Source organism: Aphelocoma coerulescens, chromosome 1, assembly GCF_041296385.1.
Source record: "Aphelocoma coerulescens isolate FSJ_1873_10779 chromosome 1, UR_Acoe_1.0, whole genome shotgun sequence".
Classification (NCBI taxonomy): Eukaryota; Metazoa; Chordata; class Aves; order Passeriformes; family Corvidae; genus Aphelocoma; species Aphelocoma coerulescens.
In genome coordinates this window covers 33971173-33988518 of record NC_091013.1, presented here as the reverse complement: position 1 = coordinate 33988518, position 17346 = coordinate 33971173, and the positions used below count along the sequence as shown (strand labels likewise).

Here is a 17346-nt window from a genome sequence, read left to right as displayed (position 1 = left end):
CAAAACAGAAATATCAAGCATTTGCCTTCCAGTTTCATTCATCCCTACATGTGTTCCAAAGAAATATATTAGTCACCTGTATCTTACATGAGTATCACCAAACTATATCAATACATGTACATTAAAAAAAATCCTACTTTCAAAACAATTACAGATTTCTTTAGAAAAGCAGATTTCTGCCACAAACATCTTCAAAACACATAAGCAGGTGAATGCTTACCCTCTCTGTACGACTGCTTACCCTGCTGCTCTGAACGATGGACAGAGCTGGACACGGTTCCCCTTCCCTCAGCCCCCTCCCTACAGCACCAGCAACCAACACGGGCAGAGACCCTGCAGAGCAGGTTTGGAGCAGGAGAGCTGAGTCCTGCCGTGCAGCAGGCACCATCCTGGCTGGTCACTGACCTCTGCAGAGACTTCACAGAAGCCTCTTGTGTTTCAGTAGCAGTAGGACAGAGGCCAGCATGCTTCAGACCTCCAGAAGGGCAATGCTGTCACAGGAGCACCTTCCAGGCCCTCTAGTTCCTTGCTGAGAGGCTTCACCTGGGGGATTTTAAAATTTTCATGCAGTTTGTAGCATACCTGTGCTTTGTATACAAATCATGGTTTCACGCTGAAAGGGCTCCAAGAGTGATGCCGTACTCGGAGGATACCTCTCACCAAACCCTTCTCGTAAGTAAGACATCCCGCCTGCCCTCTCCACGCAGCCCAGAAGGAACACAGCCACACTGAAGCCGCAGCGGGCCAGGGGGCCTGGACCCTGCCGCGCTGCCTATGTACCCGAGGCGAGGCGGGTGTCCCTCAGCCGGGGCTGCCCCCGAGGGAGCGCCCGGCCCACCAAGTGGGCGCCTACCATGCCAGCGGTGACCCCCGCGCTCAGCTCTGCCCGACGGCGCCCGCCCGTCCGTCCGTCCGTCCGTCCGTCTGCCCTCGGGCCCGTCCGGGACGCGGGGCTCGGGCTCTACCGGGCGTCGCCGGCGCTGAGGGGGTAGGCGAGAATGCTCATGGCCTCTCCGCACGCCGCCTCAACCTGCCGCACCTGCTGGCGGCTCAGGCGCTCCCGCCAGGCGTGGACGGCCTCCCGCGCGTCGCGGGCGGAGATGAGGAAGGGCCGGTCGGAGGAGTAGGCGGCGCCGCGGGTCATGTTGAGCACGAAGTTCTCCAGGGCGGGCGGCACCGTCAGCCCGGCGAAGCGCAGCAGGCGGCGCAGCTCGGCGCGGGGCTCTCGCACCAGGTCCTCGTAACGCAGCTGCGTGTAGCGGCGGCGGAGCCAGCCCGGGGCGCGCCGGGCCAGGAGGAGATCGCGGAGCCAAGCCTGGCAGATCACCTCCAGCGCGCCGCCGAGGAAGAACTCGGCGCGGTGCTGCGGCTGCGGCGCCCGCCCGCCGCCCAGCAGCCCGGGCGGCAGCAGGGGATGCTGCTGCTGGTGGCGGGCCGGGCCCCGCGGCTCGGCGCGGTGGCGGCTGCGCAGCACCTGGACGCTCTCCCGCAGCAGCGCCTGCCGCGCCTTCAGCCGGGAGTTGTGGACGGCGCGGGGGTCGCGGAAGAGCTGCACCACCCGCAGGTTGAGGCCGGGCTCCCGCAGCAGCGGCAGCAGCGCGCCCAGCTCCAGCAGCCGCACGTCCTTGATGACCACCACCGGGTACTTGCGGCACTCGGCCTCCAGCTCCCGCAGCGCCCGCGGCGGACACGTCTCCTCGCAGGCGGCGCCGTCGACGAGCCCGATCTCCCCGCGGGGCCGCGGGGCGGCGGGGCAGAGCGGCGGCGAGCAGATCACCTTGTTGGTCCGCCAGCCGAAGATGCTGGCCGTGGTGAGGTTGTCGGCGGCGGGCGGGGCGGGGGCCAGCGGGTCGCGGGGGCCGGACGGGGCGGCGTAGAGGCGCAGGACGGAGAAGTCGCATCGGAAGAGGGCGCGCAGCATGTCGCGGAGGGCTCCCTGTAGGCTCAGCGCGTCCCCCGGGTAGAGCGCCTGCCAAAGGTGCCACATGGGCTCGTACAGGTAGAAGACGTCGGGGTGCTGATTGAAGAGCTCCCCGAGGAAAGAGGAGCCCGTTCGCCAGGTAGCGTGCAGGTAGATGTGCCGCTTCCCCGTCGTCCCCGCGCTGCCGTTACCCGCCGCCCCGGCCGTGCCCGCCTCATCCTCCTCCTCTTCCTCGTCCAGCGGCGGCCGCTGCTCCCAGCCCCACTCACTCAGCGCCTCCTCCAGGCTTGGGCAGCGCCGCAGCAGCGGCTCCTCGTCTGCTCGCCCGCGCCTGGCCCCGTAGTCCAGCGCGTAGGGCACCAGCAGGAGCAGCAGCAGCGTGTACAGCACCAGCACCGCTGCGAAGCGGCGATGTTCGCCTCGCCACCGTCGCCGGCCCTTCATCGCGGGGGCCGGCTCGGACCCCGGCTCCGCCGACCCTCTGTCTGCCGGAGGGTGGCTCTTTGCGGACAAGCAAAGTTAGCGGCGGCGGCGGCGGGGATGTGGGCGGCGGGCGGTCCTCCCCGCCGGGGAGCACGCCCACGGGCACGCCGGCCCGGCTCCGAGCCGCTGGCCGCGTCGCCCGCCCGCTCTCGCCGCCGCCTCCTCCTTCTCCTCCTGCTCCTCCTCGCAGCGCGACGCGGAAGCGCCCGCACCTGCCCCCGCCGCCGCTTGAGCAGCCGCCGGCGGCGGGGCGCGGGCTGCTGCTGCTCCCGGTGCCGCTGCGCCGGGCTCCGGGCCGCCCCTCGCCCGGCCTCCCTCCCTCCCTTCCTCCCTCCCCCCGAGCAGGGCCGGAGGGGCGGGTTCGGTACGGCGGCACTCACCCCCGCCCGGGAAGGGGCGCAGCGAAGAGGAGGTGTGTTAGTCGGGACAGGTACCGAGCAGCTGAGGGTGTCCCGAGGAGGAGTGGTTGGTCCTGCTCTTCACCAGAGCTCCGGAGAAAGAACACGCAAGACGCTACAGTAAAGAGAAGAGGTGCAAATATATTTTTAGGGTAAATGGCAGCTATTAAAATCTGCAGTGAGTTTCAGAAATGCTGCAGTTCGGCGCTGTAGAGAGCTGCGGGGTTTCTCAGCCACATTTTTGTCTACGTGTGTGTGCTGATGCGATGCGGTCATCTCGATCGTGACTCATTGTTCCAGTTCCTACACCTCTGAGTTCCGTATCTGTCTGAGCGGGTCACCCTTTGCAGCTGGTAGGAAGAAATGGGCACCCACTGAGGAACATCTGTATCGTGGATGTCTTCTTGATAGCCCTCTTTATTAACTACAGTAGGAGAATAAAGTTACCAGTTCAGACTTAGACTTCTAGTTTTTTAGATGTCTAAGATTAGTTGAAATCTCCTTGGGGGTGGAAAGTCAACAAGATGTTGACTTCGGGTGTTTAAATTAAAATGTACAGTCTCAAAATCTCCAGCCCAGCCCCTGCCTGACATTGGAAGATGCTCACACAAGGAGATGGACCATGATCCCATGTTCCTGCTTAAGGCATCCAGCTGTCAGGAAAGTGAGCTCCCTGTCCTGCTGATGGTGTAATGGGAGCTGCTGACTGTCCTGACCTCTAGGCAATAGGTGGCATCCTCTGTAAAACACTACTAATATTTGAGTATGGTGTGCAGGGTGAAATTCAGAGAGGATAACACAATTCTTGCCCTTGGCGTGTAACACTTTGACTCCCAGAGGAGTCTGTGTGGTATATATGCACCTGTGGTTGGACACGACACAGCCTTTGTCAGTGACACCACATGCAACAGAGAGCAGAAACAACCCACTATTACATGGGTTCTAAAAATGCTCCGTCTGTAGTACAGATATATAGATATGCACTCTGAAGATGCTACACATATGATGTCTAGTTATTAAATAATAATCTAATTTTGAATTTGTCAGGCAACGTACAAGGAGCAGAAATCAATGTGTGAGAGAAAAAGCATGCTTCTCTTCTGTCCAGGTGGTGAGCCAGTAGTCTGCTTGCTAGTGCTTTACTTGCCCTGTGTTAATAAGTGTTAAAGACTGGGCTTCCTGCCCTTTATAGCGTGCTGAGTGAGTAGATGGTGCCAAACAAGATTTGTGAGCTCCTGAGCAGAAGAATGTCAAAATTATAGCATTGGAAAGGAAATTCTGCCTCAACATACATTTCACTCTTGTATTTTTAAGCAGCAAGATACGTCAGTATCTCACACTCACCGATGTAAGTTTCACCTCTGACCCAGTAATACCAGGATTTCATCCAGATCGTCAAAAGGAGGATGACACCATAAAACACAAAATCAGGTTACAGTCTTGCAAAAAAAACCCCTTCCCGATCCAAAAGCCATGCATACTTAGTATTTTGAGACTCTCCAGTGTAGTTGACTTATGTGGCATCATGCAAAATAGTAATTTGGGTAGATTTACCAAGGTGGGATCCTGAGAAGTGCTGATGAGAATGGATAACTCTGAGATGCCAGGATTTTCCCTCTGTAAGGAGTTGGCAGTAGCATCAGCACCACTGATGGACAGTGAGCCATGCCGCAAGACATGTTACTTTAAACTAATTTTGCACTGTTTCTATGACATATACTTAGGTCTGAGTACTAAAACCAAGGTCTTAAACCTGCCTAACTGAAGTAAAGCTGTCTTGCAAAGAATTAAACATCTCACAGAGTAAGACAGACTGTCAGACAAATGTGAACCCATAGAAATAAAACTATGTACATCTTACGCTGATTTTTTTTTTTCAGACAATGGATCTACAAACTTCTGTGGCAACTGTTCTAGAAAAAATGAAAGATGCAAGTAACTTTACCACAGGCTACATATTTTAGTAAAGGTAAAACCATAGTTGTTAAAAGATTATCAAATCAAAAAAGAATGACTGTAAATGTTTTGTTCTGCACCTTCATAACGGTTCCCCTACTGCAAGAGGATTAGGCTGTTTACTTTAGTTGTTTTGGGTTAGGGCTTTTTTGGCACAAGGAGATTTCAGCAAAGCCGGTATTCATTTTGCACCCAGCAGGTGCCTGAGCTAGACTGGTAATCGTTGAGCTCCAACCTTCCTGAAGGAAGTACCTACTTCACAAGAGTACCTAATTTGAGCATTGGGGAGAGGACTGCTGGTCTGAATAGAGTGGGAAGAGATCAGTTTTCTCTTTTCTCGATTTTCAGTTCTGTACTGTGTTCTCTCTTCAGCACAGATAAGGGGGATGATTTTCCCCGATTTAGGCTTTTTCTATAAACCATAAAGATACACCACTTACTTATACAAATGATCTGCATCTCCTTCTGAGATCAGGACAGTTCTGTGCCCAAGGGAGACAGCCAGCCTCTTCATTGATCTGTGAAGTAGTCTGGCCATTTGGCATCTAGCTCCTGCCATTTTTTTGGTGATAATTCTATGCCTAATATTATTTTGTAAAGAGAGGAGGAAAGAATATAGGTATAACATGTTCTGCATAGTTTAGTATTGCAGTATTTCCTTTCTAGTTTCCAAGCTTGCCACTGTAAGTACTGGCTGTTTTTAATATAACATAACATTGGCTTCCTGTGTATTATCTCTCTAACTTATTTTTTTTCTTCTGTCTCCCACGGTGCTTCTACTGTCAAGAGAGACAGTAAATGCTGGAATGCAGCATTTCAGCCTCAATAATTTTTATCTTCTCAGCAGAGTCTTCAAAATAGAAATAGTTGCCTCTATATCTCGCAATCTTTCAGCTCTCGCATGCTCTTGTCATTTTCACAGAGTACTTTATGACTAAAAATAGCTTGATTTGCTGATAAAATTAAATATGCTTTGCACAAGGAGCACCACCCTCAAACATCCTGACTGTTAATGAGCTCTCTGCTTGCACATGTTGTCACTCACAGGCTTCAGCCAAGAGGAAGTCCGTGGTTAGTAGCAGCTTAAAAACCTTCCAGAAGCCAAGAAGCTGGGACAAATGTCCTTATTTTTGAAGTTACTTCACCATCAGATGTTCCAACATGTGCAACACCACATGTTCCACATATGGGACCAGACTTAGTAGCTCACATTTCAGAAAGGAAACATTGAGAATAAAGGGAGGGAGAAGCTGATCCAGGCGAGATGGCTGATGCAGAAGAGACTTTTTGCAGTGTAGTTTTCCCCCAAAGTGGAACAGAGATTGAGGACCTGTAAAAGGTCAAAAATGTCACAGAAATTCTGAGAGACTCAATGGAAATTTAGAGGATCTGAAGAAAGTGTAAAGTAAGACAAAAGCAGAGTAGACTTCTAATCCAGGGCTGGTAAGCAGTAGGGTTGAAGTGGCTTCAGATGCAAAGCCACATTCAGAAGGTAGCAATTCAACTTTCTGCATGTACACCTGATGTCACTCTTGAGCACCTGCAAGGAAAACAAAAAAATTATGCAGGAAAACTGTGGGGTTCTTAAGTATCTTGTCTATGTACTCCTGATCATTACACTGGCACAAGTCCAAACCTCTGAGTTTCTCTGTGGGCTGATTTGAGAGAAGCCAGGTGTACAGTTATTGGTCACAGCCAGCACGGCTTCATGAGAGGAAAGTCCTGCTTATCAAACCTGATTTCCTTTTATGACAAGGTAACCCACCCAGTTGATCAAGGGAAGCCAGCTGATGTAATCTTTTTGGATTTCAGTAAAACTTTTGCTACTGTCTCTCACAGTATCCTTCTGGACAGAATGTCCAGCACACAGCTGGATAAACACATCACAGGATGGGTGAGCAACTGGCTCACAGGTCAGGCACAAAGGGTTACAGTGAATGGGGTGACATGAGACTGGTGACCTGTCACTAGTGGGGTTCTGCAAGGCTCTATCTTAGGTCCTGTGCTCTTCAACATCTTCATAAAGGGCTTGGATGCAGGACTGGAAGGGATACTAAGCAGGTTCACAGACAACACGAAACTGGGAGCAGCTGTTGCCTCCCTCAAAGACAGGGAGGCCCTGCAGAGAGACTTCAACAAATCAGAGGGCTGAGCAATCACCTACAGTGTGAAGTTCAACAAGGGAAAGTGCCAGATTCTGCGCCTGGGATGGGGCAGAATGTACGGACAGACTGAGGAAGGAGACGCTGGAAAGCAGCACCATGGAAAGGGACCTGGAGGTCCTGATCAAGTTGAACATGAGCCACCAGTGTGCCCTGGCAGCCAGGAGGGCCAACCATGTCCTGGGAAGCATCAGGCATCACCAACCAGGCAAGGGAGGGGATTGCTCTGCACCAGGGTGGCCTCATCTTGAATATTGTGTGCAGTTTTGGGTGATGCAATATAAGAAAGATATTAAAATATTAGAGAGCATCCAAAGGAGAGCAACAAAGATGGTGAAGGGCCTTGAGGGGATGCCATATGAGGAGTGGCTAAGAGCACTTGGTCTGTTCAGCCTGAAGAAGAGGAGACTGAGGGGAGACCTCATGGCAGTCTACAACTTCCTCATGAGGTGAAGAGGAGGAGCAGGCACTGATCTCTTCTCTGTGGTGAACAGTGACACAGCCTGAGGGAACGGCCTGAAGTTGTGCCAGGGGAGGTTTAGTTTAGATATTAGAAAAAGGTTCTTCACCCAGAGGGTGGTTGGGCACTGGAACAGGCTCCCCAGGGAAGTTGTCACAGCACCAAGCCTGACAGAGTTCAAGAACCATTTGGACAACACTCTCAGGCACATGATGGGACTCTTGGGGATGGTGCTGTGCAGGGCCAGGAGCTGGACTCAATGATCCTTGAGGGTCCGTTCCAGCTCAGCATATTCTGTGATTCTGTACAGTGTCAGGTTTTGGTTAATACAATCACATACTCACCATGCAGCTCATACCACCCAATGTCTCTGCAAAAGATCTCTGCTGAGATTCCTCTGTACCCCTCAGACTGAGGGGAGCTGGCAGTCGAGTTTGGGCACCAATAGCATATGTGGAGTTGGAAGGGAGGGGATGCATTGTTCCCTTCTCTCTCAAATTTCTCCAGTTATTCCTAAGAACTGGTAAAGATGGAAAGTTAGGCATGCTGCTGCTCTCTGCTTCCTGACATAAGAGCTGGACACAGAGCGTGAGCTGAGAAGGTGTTCAGATTAAGCCAAATTCAGCACTGCAGCCTGTGTTTGGGCTAAGGGATGCTTGATAGCCCAGTTCAGTATCGCTGAACCAGCTGCAGTCTGATGGGTACCTATCTAGGGAGCTCTTCTGCGCCCAAGAGAAGCAGAGATGTTTTATTTCTGCTTTTGATTTATTTAAAAATTAAGAGATAACTAATATACTACACTGTAATTGTCAGAGTAGGGATTGTCTGTGTCTTCCCAAGAATGTGAGACCTGAGTATTGAAATGGAAAAAAAAAAAGGAAGCAGGAAGGTTTGGGGTTTTTTAAAATTTAAAACATGTCATCAGTGATCTTGTGAGCTCCTTTAACTTCCTCTAAGAAGGGAAGCTAATGCCATCATTGAAGATGATAGAAAATGCTACTAGAAAATGTAATAAGAAAGTGCAGGAGGTGGAAGGCAGAGTAGAGTAAGCTTGTGAATTTATTGAGGTTCAAGAGGAAGCTCAGAAGGAAGTCTGTTATTTACAGCAGTGTAAATTCAGATAAATCAGCAGCAATGAAAGAAAGAAGCATCTATTCCGTGATCCAACTCAGTGCTAATATAACTCGAGTCTTCCTAAATGCCGCCAAGGATGACTCTAATCTGGAGACTTTAAACCTCTCCCCTGTAGAGTGAGCTCTGTTGTCCCATTAGCAGAAAGACAGTTCTTTCACAGCCCAGAAACACTTACACTACACCAATAGCCAGCACCTCCATCACACTGCCTGGCAATTAAAAGTAGCTACCAAAGTAAAATTATTCCTATGGTAATGTGTTTGGGGTCTCACAGCTTTGAGTACAAGAACTGTCTCTATACTAAAATGTGTGGGAAATAATAGTTTTTAATGGCAGGGACTGTGAATCTTTTTCTGTTTTCTCTCATTGTCACAGGCTTACTATTACTGCATTGGAGATGCTGATTAACAGCAAGCTTTTGCAACTCAACAAGTTAAGCCATTGTGTTGGCATAATTAGGGAACTAATTCTTTCACAGTTCACTCAAGCGAAGAAATGAACTAGAAAATTTAAGACCTATTTTTAACAGGGTTTTTTTTTACCCCGAAGTAACCACGCTGATAGCTATTGTAACAAAATACTTGCAATTCTCCTGCAGCTTCCTAAGGCAACACTTTCATGTACAGAATATAATTTTTGGACTGAGTATCTATCTGCCTTTTTATTCACTTTAGTCATATGTGCAAATATGTACTGGCATATGCAAACGAAAATGCTGAGTGCTCAATCATTGTACCTACTTTATAAATATGTCCCATCAAGTTTTCTAAAGATAATTTTCCAAATTCAGAATTTCTGAATAATTTCTGCAAATTATTCCCAGGAGACATTACTGTGCCTGTATGGAAGAATGACAAATGCCAGAATGTATAATTCACTTGAAAATTAATCTTGTCTATGCTTGTGCCAGTTTATTTAACTTTCACAAGGAAAATGTTAGCAGGCAAAAAGGTATTGATTATGGGAAATTCCTGTGTTCCTGGAACTTCTGGGAACCAGTTTAACTCTCTGCCTGTCATTACTGGTTATTAATGAAGAAATCTTCTCTGGGCTTGTTATGCTGTTTAATTAGGGGTTTCCGACTGGAATGGTAGTCAGCAGTCCACAATTTCTTTTTTCAGCTGTCTAATGAGTGCAGCAGATTTGAAAATTGGTGTTAGTCTCTTGCTTTGGGCCTTCACTATAAGCTTTACAAAACTTCTCCAAAGCACAATCACAGCACAATTATGCACCTGCACACCATTTATTTAGTGAGGCATCCCTATGCCTGTATGCTTTAAACACTGGATGAAAACCATTTTGGTTTGACTGTAAACCTCTGTCAACAAAGAACTTGTATGCTGCTTAAGTTTTCTCTGGGCAGTTTTTGGTATGCAAATGTTAATTGTCAGGCTCTTTGTTACTTTAGCTACATAGACAATTCAATGCCGTTTCAGGTTTTATATGACTGTGAAAATTGCCTCACAAAATTTACTAAAGCTTTAACACAGAAATCATCTGCTCTTCAGTAGCTTCACTATCATTATTGCCATAAGAAAAACGAAGAGAAAACACACAAGCCTAGCTCATGAAGCAAGCAGGTGAACAGAAAAAAAGCACACAGCAAAAGGTCATTACAGGGTATAGAGGCTGATTTACTAAGGAGAGATAACTGCTTTTCTAGCTGAAAAAAATATAAAATATAAAAATAAAAAAAGTTACATGCAATTGCAGAGCTGCTGCAAAAATTTATTTCAACTATGCATCTTGGACAGAAAATATTCAAATACATCCTGAAAACTTCAAGATGATTTCAGCACAGTTTCTACAATACTCCTCAGGTTCTCTCAGAAGAACTGGGCTGACTATGGAAATGTTCTGGGAAAACCTGATCCTCTGTCCAAGAGGATTTCACACATCATTTATTAGCTGCTGGACTTTGCTGTGTGGAGAAGAGCATGCAGGCATTGCTGGTTGTCAAATCAGGCTGCTCCAGCTTGCTGGCCATGGGGAATGGCCATGGCTGGAGCATGTATTTGAACTCCCTATACCTCTGCTCTGCCTACAGGAAACTTTATCCTAGTTTCTTTTGCTGTAGTACTTGTCAGTGGTGGTTGATTTTTCCTTTATCCTTCCTTCACTGTCTTCAGTCCTCTTACCTATGGGCTTTTTTTTGTTTATCCTCTTGTTGGATGGTCCTGTCACCCAGCCTCCAAGGAAAAGTATTGATCCATTTGAAGCTGAAGCAGCTGCCTAGGCAGGATCTACAGAGGACTGTTCATGTTTGTTTTGGTACTGTGGTGAAATGCCCCTACTTTGCATCTAGTTTTGAGAAATAGTCATACTTTGTGGTTTTACTGGGTGGAGATTTTTATTTGTGATTTCTCCTCCAAGCTACCATTGGGAAATACCCCCTGAAAACACTGCAAGACTACTGGCAAAGCAGGAAGAAAGTTTTACTAAATTTTCTAATACTTTAAGTATTTGAAATTGTTGCCACAGCTGCCTCTATCTGAGTTCTGAGGAAGGTAAGTTTCCTCAAGCAAGCTAACTCTAATGGGGACCTTACCTGACTGATGGGTACAGGCTGGGCTGAAATGGGATCCTTGACCATGGGAGGGTAGGGGAGCCCCATGGGATTTGACAGGGACAGTGGGTGCCCTCAGGGCCTCAACATTTTGTAACTGACAATTTTCTGCACCTTAGGCTTTCATTTCTGCCAAGAGTCACTTTGCTGACACTCACCTACATCTGAGCTGAGTTGCTGCTGAAAGGGGCCAGGCTTTCCCACTTCTACTCACCCAGAGTTGCTAAAAAAGTAGAAACATACTAGCGGGTTATTGTCTGTATATCCCCTTGAAAATGTAACACAAACAATGGCAAGGATCTGTCTTCTCTTCTTGATCCATACACATCTGTTTTGCAAAGGGGGTGAGGATTGAGTCAAATAACTTCACCATGAAGAGTCATGCCTGCTTCCAAACTTAGCCGAACTAGGGAGATAAACGGTCACTTTACATTTTAGTTTTTTGGGAGTTTTGTCTACTTGGTGATGGTGATAAGCTTCCAAAGAGGTTTCACCCAAATTCATGGTCTATAGAAGGACTTGAAATAAAGGCATTTCTTAGCAGTGGTATGACTTTGCCTCTTGAGTAACTCAGCCATAGCAGACTTTCATCTGTGGAACGCTGAGGACCTTCCTTGAGGCTCTGATTTAAGTCATCTCCCGAGGGACACCTCCTAAAAGCACAGACTTGGTCAGGAGTACATGGCATTCATCCAGCTCTCCTGGACCCTGACATTGTGACTACTGATAGTTATCAAGGTTATCAGTCAATTGAGCCATGCCTGGTACTTTGAAAAACTCTTTAATGTTAGTTCCTTCATTCTTGATGCTTCTTGTTTCTTGCTCTTATAAAATGGGGATTTTTTTTCCCTTTTCAGTATGAACTACCTTTATTCAAGAGCATCTTGGTCTTTGATGTACTATACCTTATAGTACCATCAAAAGGGTTTTGTAGTAAATCTAAATCACCACTTTTCACAGTAGTTTGGCTTTACTGACTTCAAGGGTTCAGATGAAGCCTAGGGATTTCTCAGTGCCATCCTTCTTCCTCTGGGGAATACTGACAGTTATTCTGCAAGGAAGTCAAATAGATCAGTTTGCTTAAACATTTTGTCTGGGATCTAAGATGCTCTGTGTCTATTTACTTCATTAACTTACCTTTATACTGTGGGAGTCCTAAAAAATTGAGTTTCTCTTTAAAGGGGTCCTGCAAAAACAATTAAAGTAATTATCTCTGTTCGTGTTAAGAGACCTGTTTTCCTTCCCTACATGGCCCAAATAAGAGCTTCCTGTGATTTGAGTTCCAGCCTGGCATGTTGCAGGATGGAGTTTTACTGCTTCAAACACAATTCCCTCTGTCCAACAACATACTCTAGTAAAAAGCATTTAATGTCTTTTCTGATTTAATTAGTGATGCCTCCAAATGTCTTCTGATGAAAGTAAAACTGGTATCAACACCAAAGTTGTGGCTTTGCTGAATGCTGTCTCAATTTCTGCTGCCACTGAATGGGAAGGCTGTCAAGAAGTTTAAAATAACTTGATGTGTTTAGTAATTATAGTGACAAATTTCAAATTTTCAAATGATGGATATGTGTCAGTCATAAGTACCCTCAGCAGTCAGTAGGTAATTAAGTATCTTCTCAGCTACAAAAATACATGGGTTTTCACTGTAATCCAAAAAAACTTTGAACAGTATTTATAGGAAATGAAAAGCAGAAAAGGATTGTAAAATTAAAAATACGTTTATCTATTTCAGTTTGGAAAAAAACCAAAAAAACAAATGAAAGAACATATGGCTAATGTCTCAATCCCAATTAATTTGCCAATCAAATTGAACTGCTGTCTTTCTATTATCATTTTAAGATGTGTAATTTTGAAGTTCAGGAATCCAAAAGGATTCATTTTCTCTGTGTCTCTTTGAACAATATAAGTTTTATAACAAACTAAACCAAATTACTTAAAACCAGAAAGGGTATTTCCTGTCTGCACCTTGCAGTTCTCGTGCTTGTATTAACTCTGTCTGCTCTTTTCCCTTTCTTTGTCAGCCTGCATCAGTCCTGAAGCAACATCCTTGGAAGGGTGCGCTGCTGGATCCAAAGTCTGGATGTGGCTGCAAGAGTTGTAAGCGTAATAACAGGAAACGGCTATAGTTTAATTTTGATAGAGTGGCATACTCATCTGTTACCTATTGACAGAAATGCAATTTATTGCATATTGCTGATGTAAAAAGATGTATTTAGTGGTTGAAACATGATAAAATTAAATCAGTTACAGATCTCCCTTTAGTTTTTGTTATGCAGATGGGATTATTCCTGTTGGTCTCACATTACTATCACAGAGCCTTTATAATATAAACATGAGAAAGGTAGTTTCAGTAGGTCTTGTAACAAACATTAATTAAACAAAAGCACATAAAAGTCTCAAATCTCTAGGTTATTTTAGATGCAAAGAATCATTCACAGATTCTCTTTAAGAAAATGTTTAGGATCATGTTAAATCTGGGGGAAAATTTCTCACCTACACTCTCCTGCCTTACTGACAGTTTGTTGGTTTTTTTTCCTCCCCCAGCCATGCAGCATTCAACTCTAAAAATCATTCAATGCAGCTGGGGACCTTCCTGCAGCTCTGGCTGGAGTGCTGCTGATATACTCTCAGTTTCTGCACTCTTTGAACTTCTGGTGGCCAACGCTGTTGCCTTTCCAGCCATGCTGGACAAACTTAAAATGGTTGGTTGGACATACTCAGACCAATTGCAGGAGCCCAGCTGATCAGCATGTTCACAGCAAATTTGAAATGTCTGAAAGATGCTGAGATTTTGGGGCAAATCTTTTTGGCTGTGTCTCTTTGGTTGCTGATGTTGGCTGGGCTGTGTATAGACATAGGCATCCTACACCTGGCATATGCAAAACTTTCAGTGCCCTTGCTGTAAAAAAAAAAAGAGTAAGAACATGGCTATGGATGTCCCTTTGGCAATGATAATAAATTACTGAAAATAAAAGGTGGGAAAAGCTGGGGCTCACTGACTTTCCCCAGCACCTGGGATTCTGGAAGGGCAGAGTCTGGCACTGCAGGCAATGAGCTCATCACATAAAATGTTGTTTTCTCACCGCTTCAAGGTGAACTGGAGAGAATCTGGGAGGCTTAGCTGTTGACAATGGGATGTTTTCATGTGATTTTCTGTTTTGAGGAGTCTGGAAACTCAATCTGTCCTCAAATATCAGATATCTCAGACTCAACTGATTATTTTTTAGGGGTTTTGCACAATCCAAACTCCAAGATTTACAGATCAATCAGGTATGAGAATCATGGCCACTTAAGTTTGAAGCTAGGCACTAAAAATGCAGTTATTTTTGTGCAAACAATTGAAAAAGCTCTCACAATTTTCAACATTATAGACTGCTGTTATGATACATCCCTTCAGAAAATTAGTATGACACATACAAACAGGTTTTTTAATTTCTCAGCAGAGCCTTATCACACTGAATGGTCTTAAAACCACATTGCTTTTGTTTTAGTAGTAGTCACTACAGAAATTACTGTTAGGAAAAATCCTCTAACACAACAAAGCTTGCTGTTCAAACATCAATTCATTTAAAACTTATAACAAAGAACTAATGATTTATTCAATCAACTCTGCTTTTCTTTAGTTGTACTTAAAATCAGAAGACTACACATGCTCACAGTAGCATACCAAGTTGGGGTTACCTTCCTGTTCAAAACTGGGTCATGTATCACCTGACTCACTTCTGAAAGCTCAATAGAGGAAAACTGCATAAAACCTTACCAGAAGGAAACCATATCACAGATAAACCTATTCCTAGGACAGCTTTTGTCTTCTCACATGAGCCCGTGCCTCAGCAGTTGCAGGTGACATACCACCACCCTACAGTGGTACTCACTAGCCCACTGCTTTTACAGCTGGTGCAGGCTTATTGTCACTGGGATTTTGCACCTGAGGCAAGTCTGACTTGGCCATGTAGCTTGTAAGCCCACACAGGGGTTTAAGGGTGTTATATTTAAGAGAATCACTAAATTAAAATCCTACTGCTCAATTTGTAAAATCCCCTGTGCCAGCAGGTTTCTAATTTGTTCAGGCACTTTGGCAGAAAACATCTTCTGGAAGTAGCTGGTATGATTGAAGGAGGGTACCAGAGCAGACTGTAAAATGTCACCTGCTACAGCAGGGTGGTCTTTTTCATATTTAAAAATACATGAATGTGCCAGTGTGTCTCATTGCTATTCTGATATGTCCCTATATTTAAGTGAGTTTCAGCTATGAAATGCAAATGATGACAACGGTTTTCTGGTTATTTAAGTGCCAAAGGCCTTGCAGTGATATTTCTAATTGAGACCTGTGCATGGTCTCAATGTGTGCCTGATTCTCTTTGTTGTCAGTGCTATGCACAGTGTATGTAATATTGCAAATGGCTTCATCCTGCCCAAGGCTGAACCCTCTCACCTCTCAGTTTCTGCTGAAAGTGAAACATGGTCCTGCTGTGCCAGAAGAATTTAGATTATGTTCTGTTGGACTAAGCTTTATATTATTCTACTTTAGTTACTTTTATTTAAAGTGCAGTAGTGTGGTTATACAGCTATGCAGCCTTATTAAAAAAAGTAAAAGTAGGCTCCATTTAAGAGAATAAAAGCTTGGAATGCTGTCTTTGTTAGTTAATTGAAGTTCATTGTGAGGAATATTTAGGATTTAAATGTCCAAATATAAAGTGCTAATTTAAAGGATGTTTAAGTGACAGCCACATAGCAGATAGTGTGTTGTTACAGATAAGGCATGAAGGTAGGATTTGGGCTATCTGGATGCCACTGCCTTTTCTTTTATACTGAATTACTGCATGGCTTGGGACCAATCTGATCCTCTCAGCATTTGTTTGTGTTGATCTTGACTGGGAATACCACTGTAATGAATGAAATACATAGTTCTTTGCAAGAATTGAAAACAGTATTATCATTCAAAGGACAAAACACAAATATCCAAGTTTCAGGGTAAATTGGAAATTCAGTGCTCCTCTAGCCACACCATCTGCTCAGGACTACAGGCAGAGCAGACTGGTGTAGTATCTAGAGATAAAACAATTTGTAGCACAGGGGAATAAAAGTATCTCTGCAGTGGACAGATTAAGCTGCTTTTTTTTTTTTGCATTCTAATCTGTTAATCATGCACAGGGCTTAAGTATAGCTCAAGGCAGGCCAGACCTTGAATGATTTAATTTTGTGCTATTTATTGAACTGGATTTAATTTGAAGATACGTTGTTACCCATCTACTCAGCACTTCTTAAAAAAAAATGAATGTCCATAATGAGATTTCTGCCATGAATCAGGGATTGTGTGTTTAAAATGGGTCATGGGGCTGGTCTTTCCAGGCTCCTGTGACAGCAGCTGCACTTACAACAGTCATGCAGGTTAACCTTTGCAGGATTCACTTGAGGGGCAGATCTGGGGGCACTCCATTTAAAGCAGCACCTACAGTCCTTGCTTTTTTCATTTTTCATTTGCTTAAAGCAACTGCAGTCAGCAGAGAAAGCAGAGAATGAAAATTAAAAGAGGGAGTAATGTTTGGAGGTGAGGGGATGGAGTAATAAATCTGAACTAGGACACTGAAGATGGAAGTGGTGGTTCTGCCATCCCAGGAGAGAGTCCACAGAAATCCCTGATGAGAAGGGGACAGGCTCCAATTTCAGAAGCTGCAGAGGGCTAGGATATGAGAATACATAAATGTGGTCTAGCATTTGTAATGCTTTTTTTGCCTAGTATTTGTAACTGCTGACAACATTACAGAAAATCTGAGAGGGAAAGAAACAACCAAACATTTAAATATGCTTTGGGATGAGATGGAAAACCAGCTAAATAATGGAGACTATTAAAATGTGCTGAAAAGAAGTATCTATAAATTTTAAAATTTCTGCTTTTCTAGTTTCTGGAGGGCTGTGGGCTCCTCCTGCAATGTTTTTACCAGAAAAGCATTACTTGATGTTTTTTTTTTTTCCCTGTGTGTTTGTGTGAGTGACTTTAGAGTTGAGTGCATCAAATACCAGAAAATTCACTGGCCAGGCCTGGAGATGCTGCACTTGTTCAAGGTAGAGTCAGACAGGAAGCATTGCAAGATCTGGGACAAAGTGATTTCAAAGTGATTGGTGTCCACACCATGTCCTTGCTGATGTAGTGTGCAGGAGTCCATGTTTATGAGATTTACTCCTAGTTTGCATCGATCATGCTGTGACATCTGCTGCTATTCCTTAACACATACATGGGACTTGGAGGTGGTGACCAGCAG

The 17346-nt window shown here is 45.5% G+C and overlaps 1 protein-coding gene across 1 annotated transcript; it reads right to left on the bottom strand.

The window, feature by feature from the left end:
* Positions 1-883: 883 nt before the first annotated feature.
* On the bottom strand, positions 884-4769 carry CHST7 (carbohydrate sulfotransferase 7). Its single transcript, XM_069006431.1, has one exon. It carries the CDS (start codon positions 2363-2365, stop codon positions 962-964), a length of 1404 nt encoding a protein of 467 aa, XP_068862532.1. The 5' UTR covers positions 2366-4769; the 3' UTR covers positions 884-961.
* Between the last annotated feature and the right edge of the window lie 12577 nt (positions 4770-17346).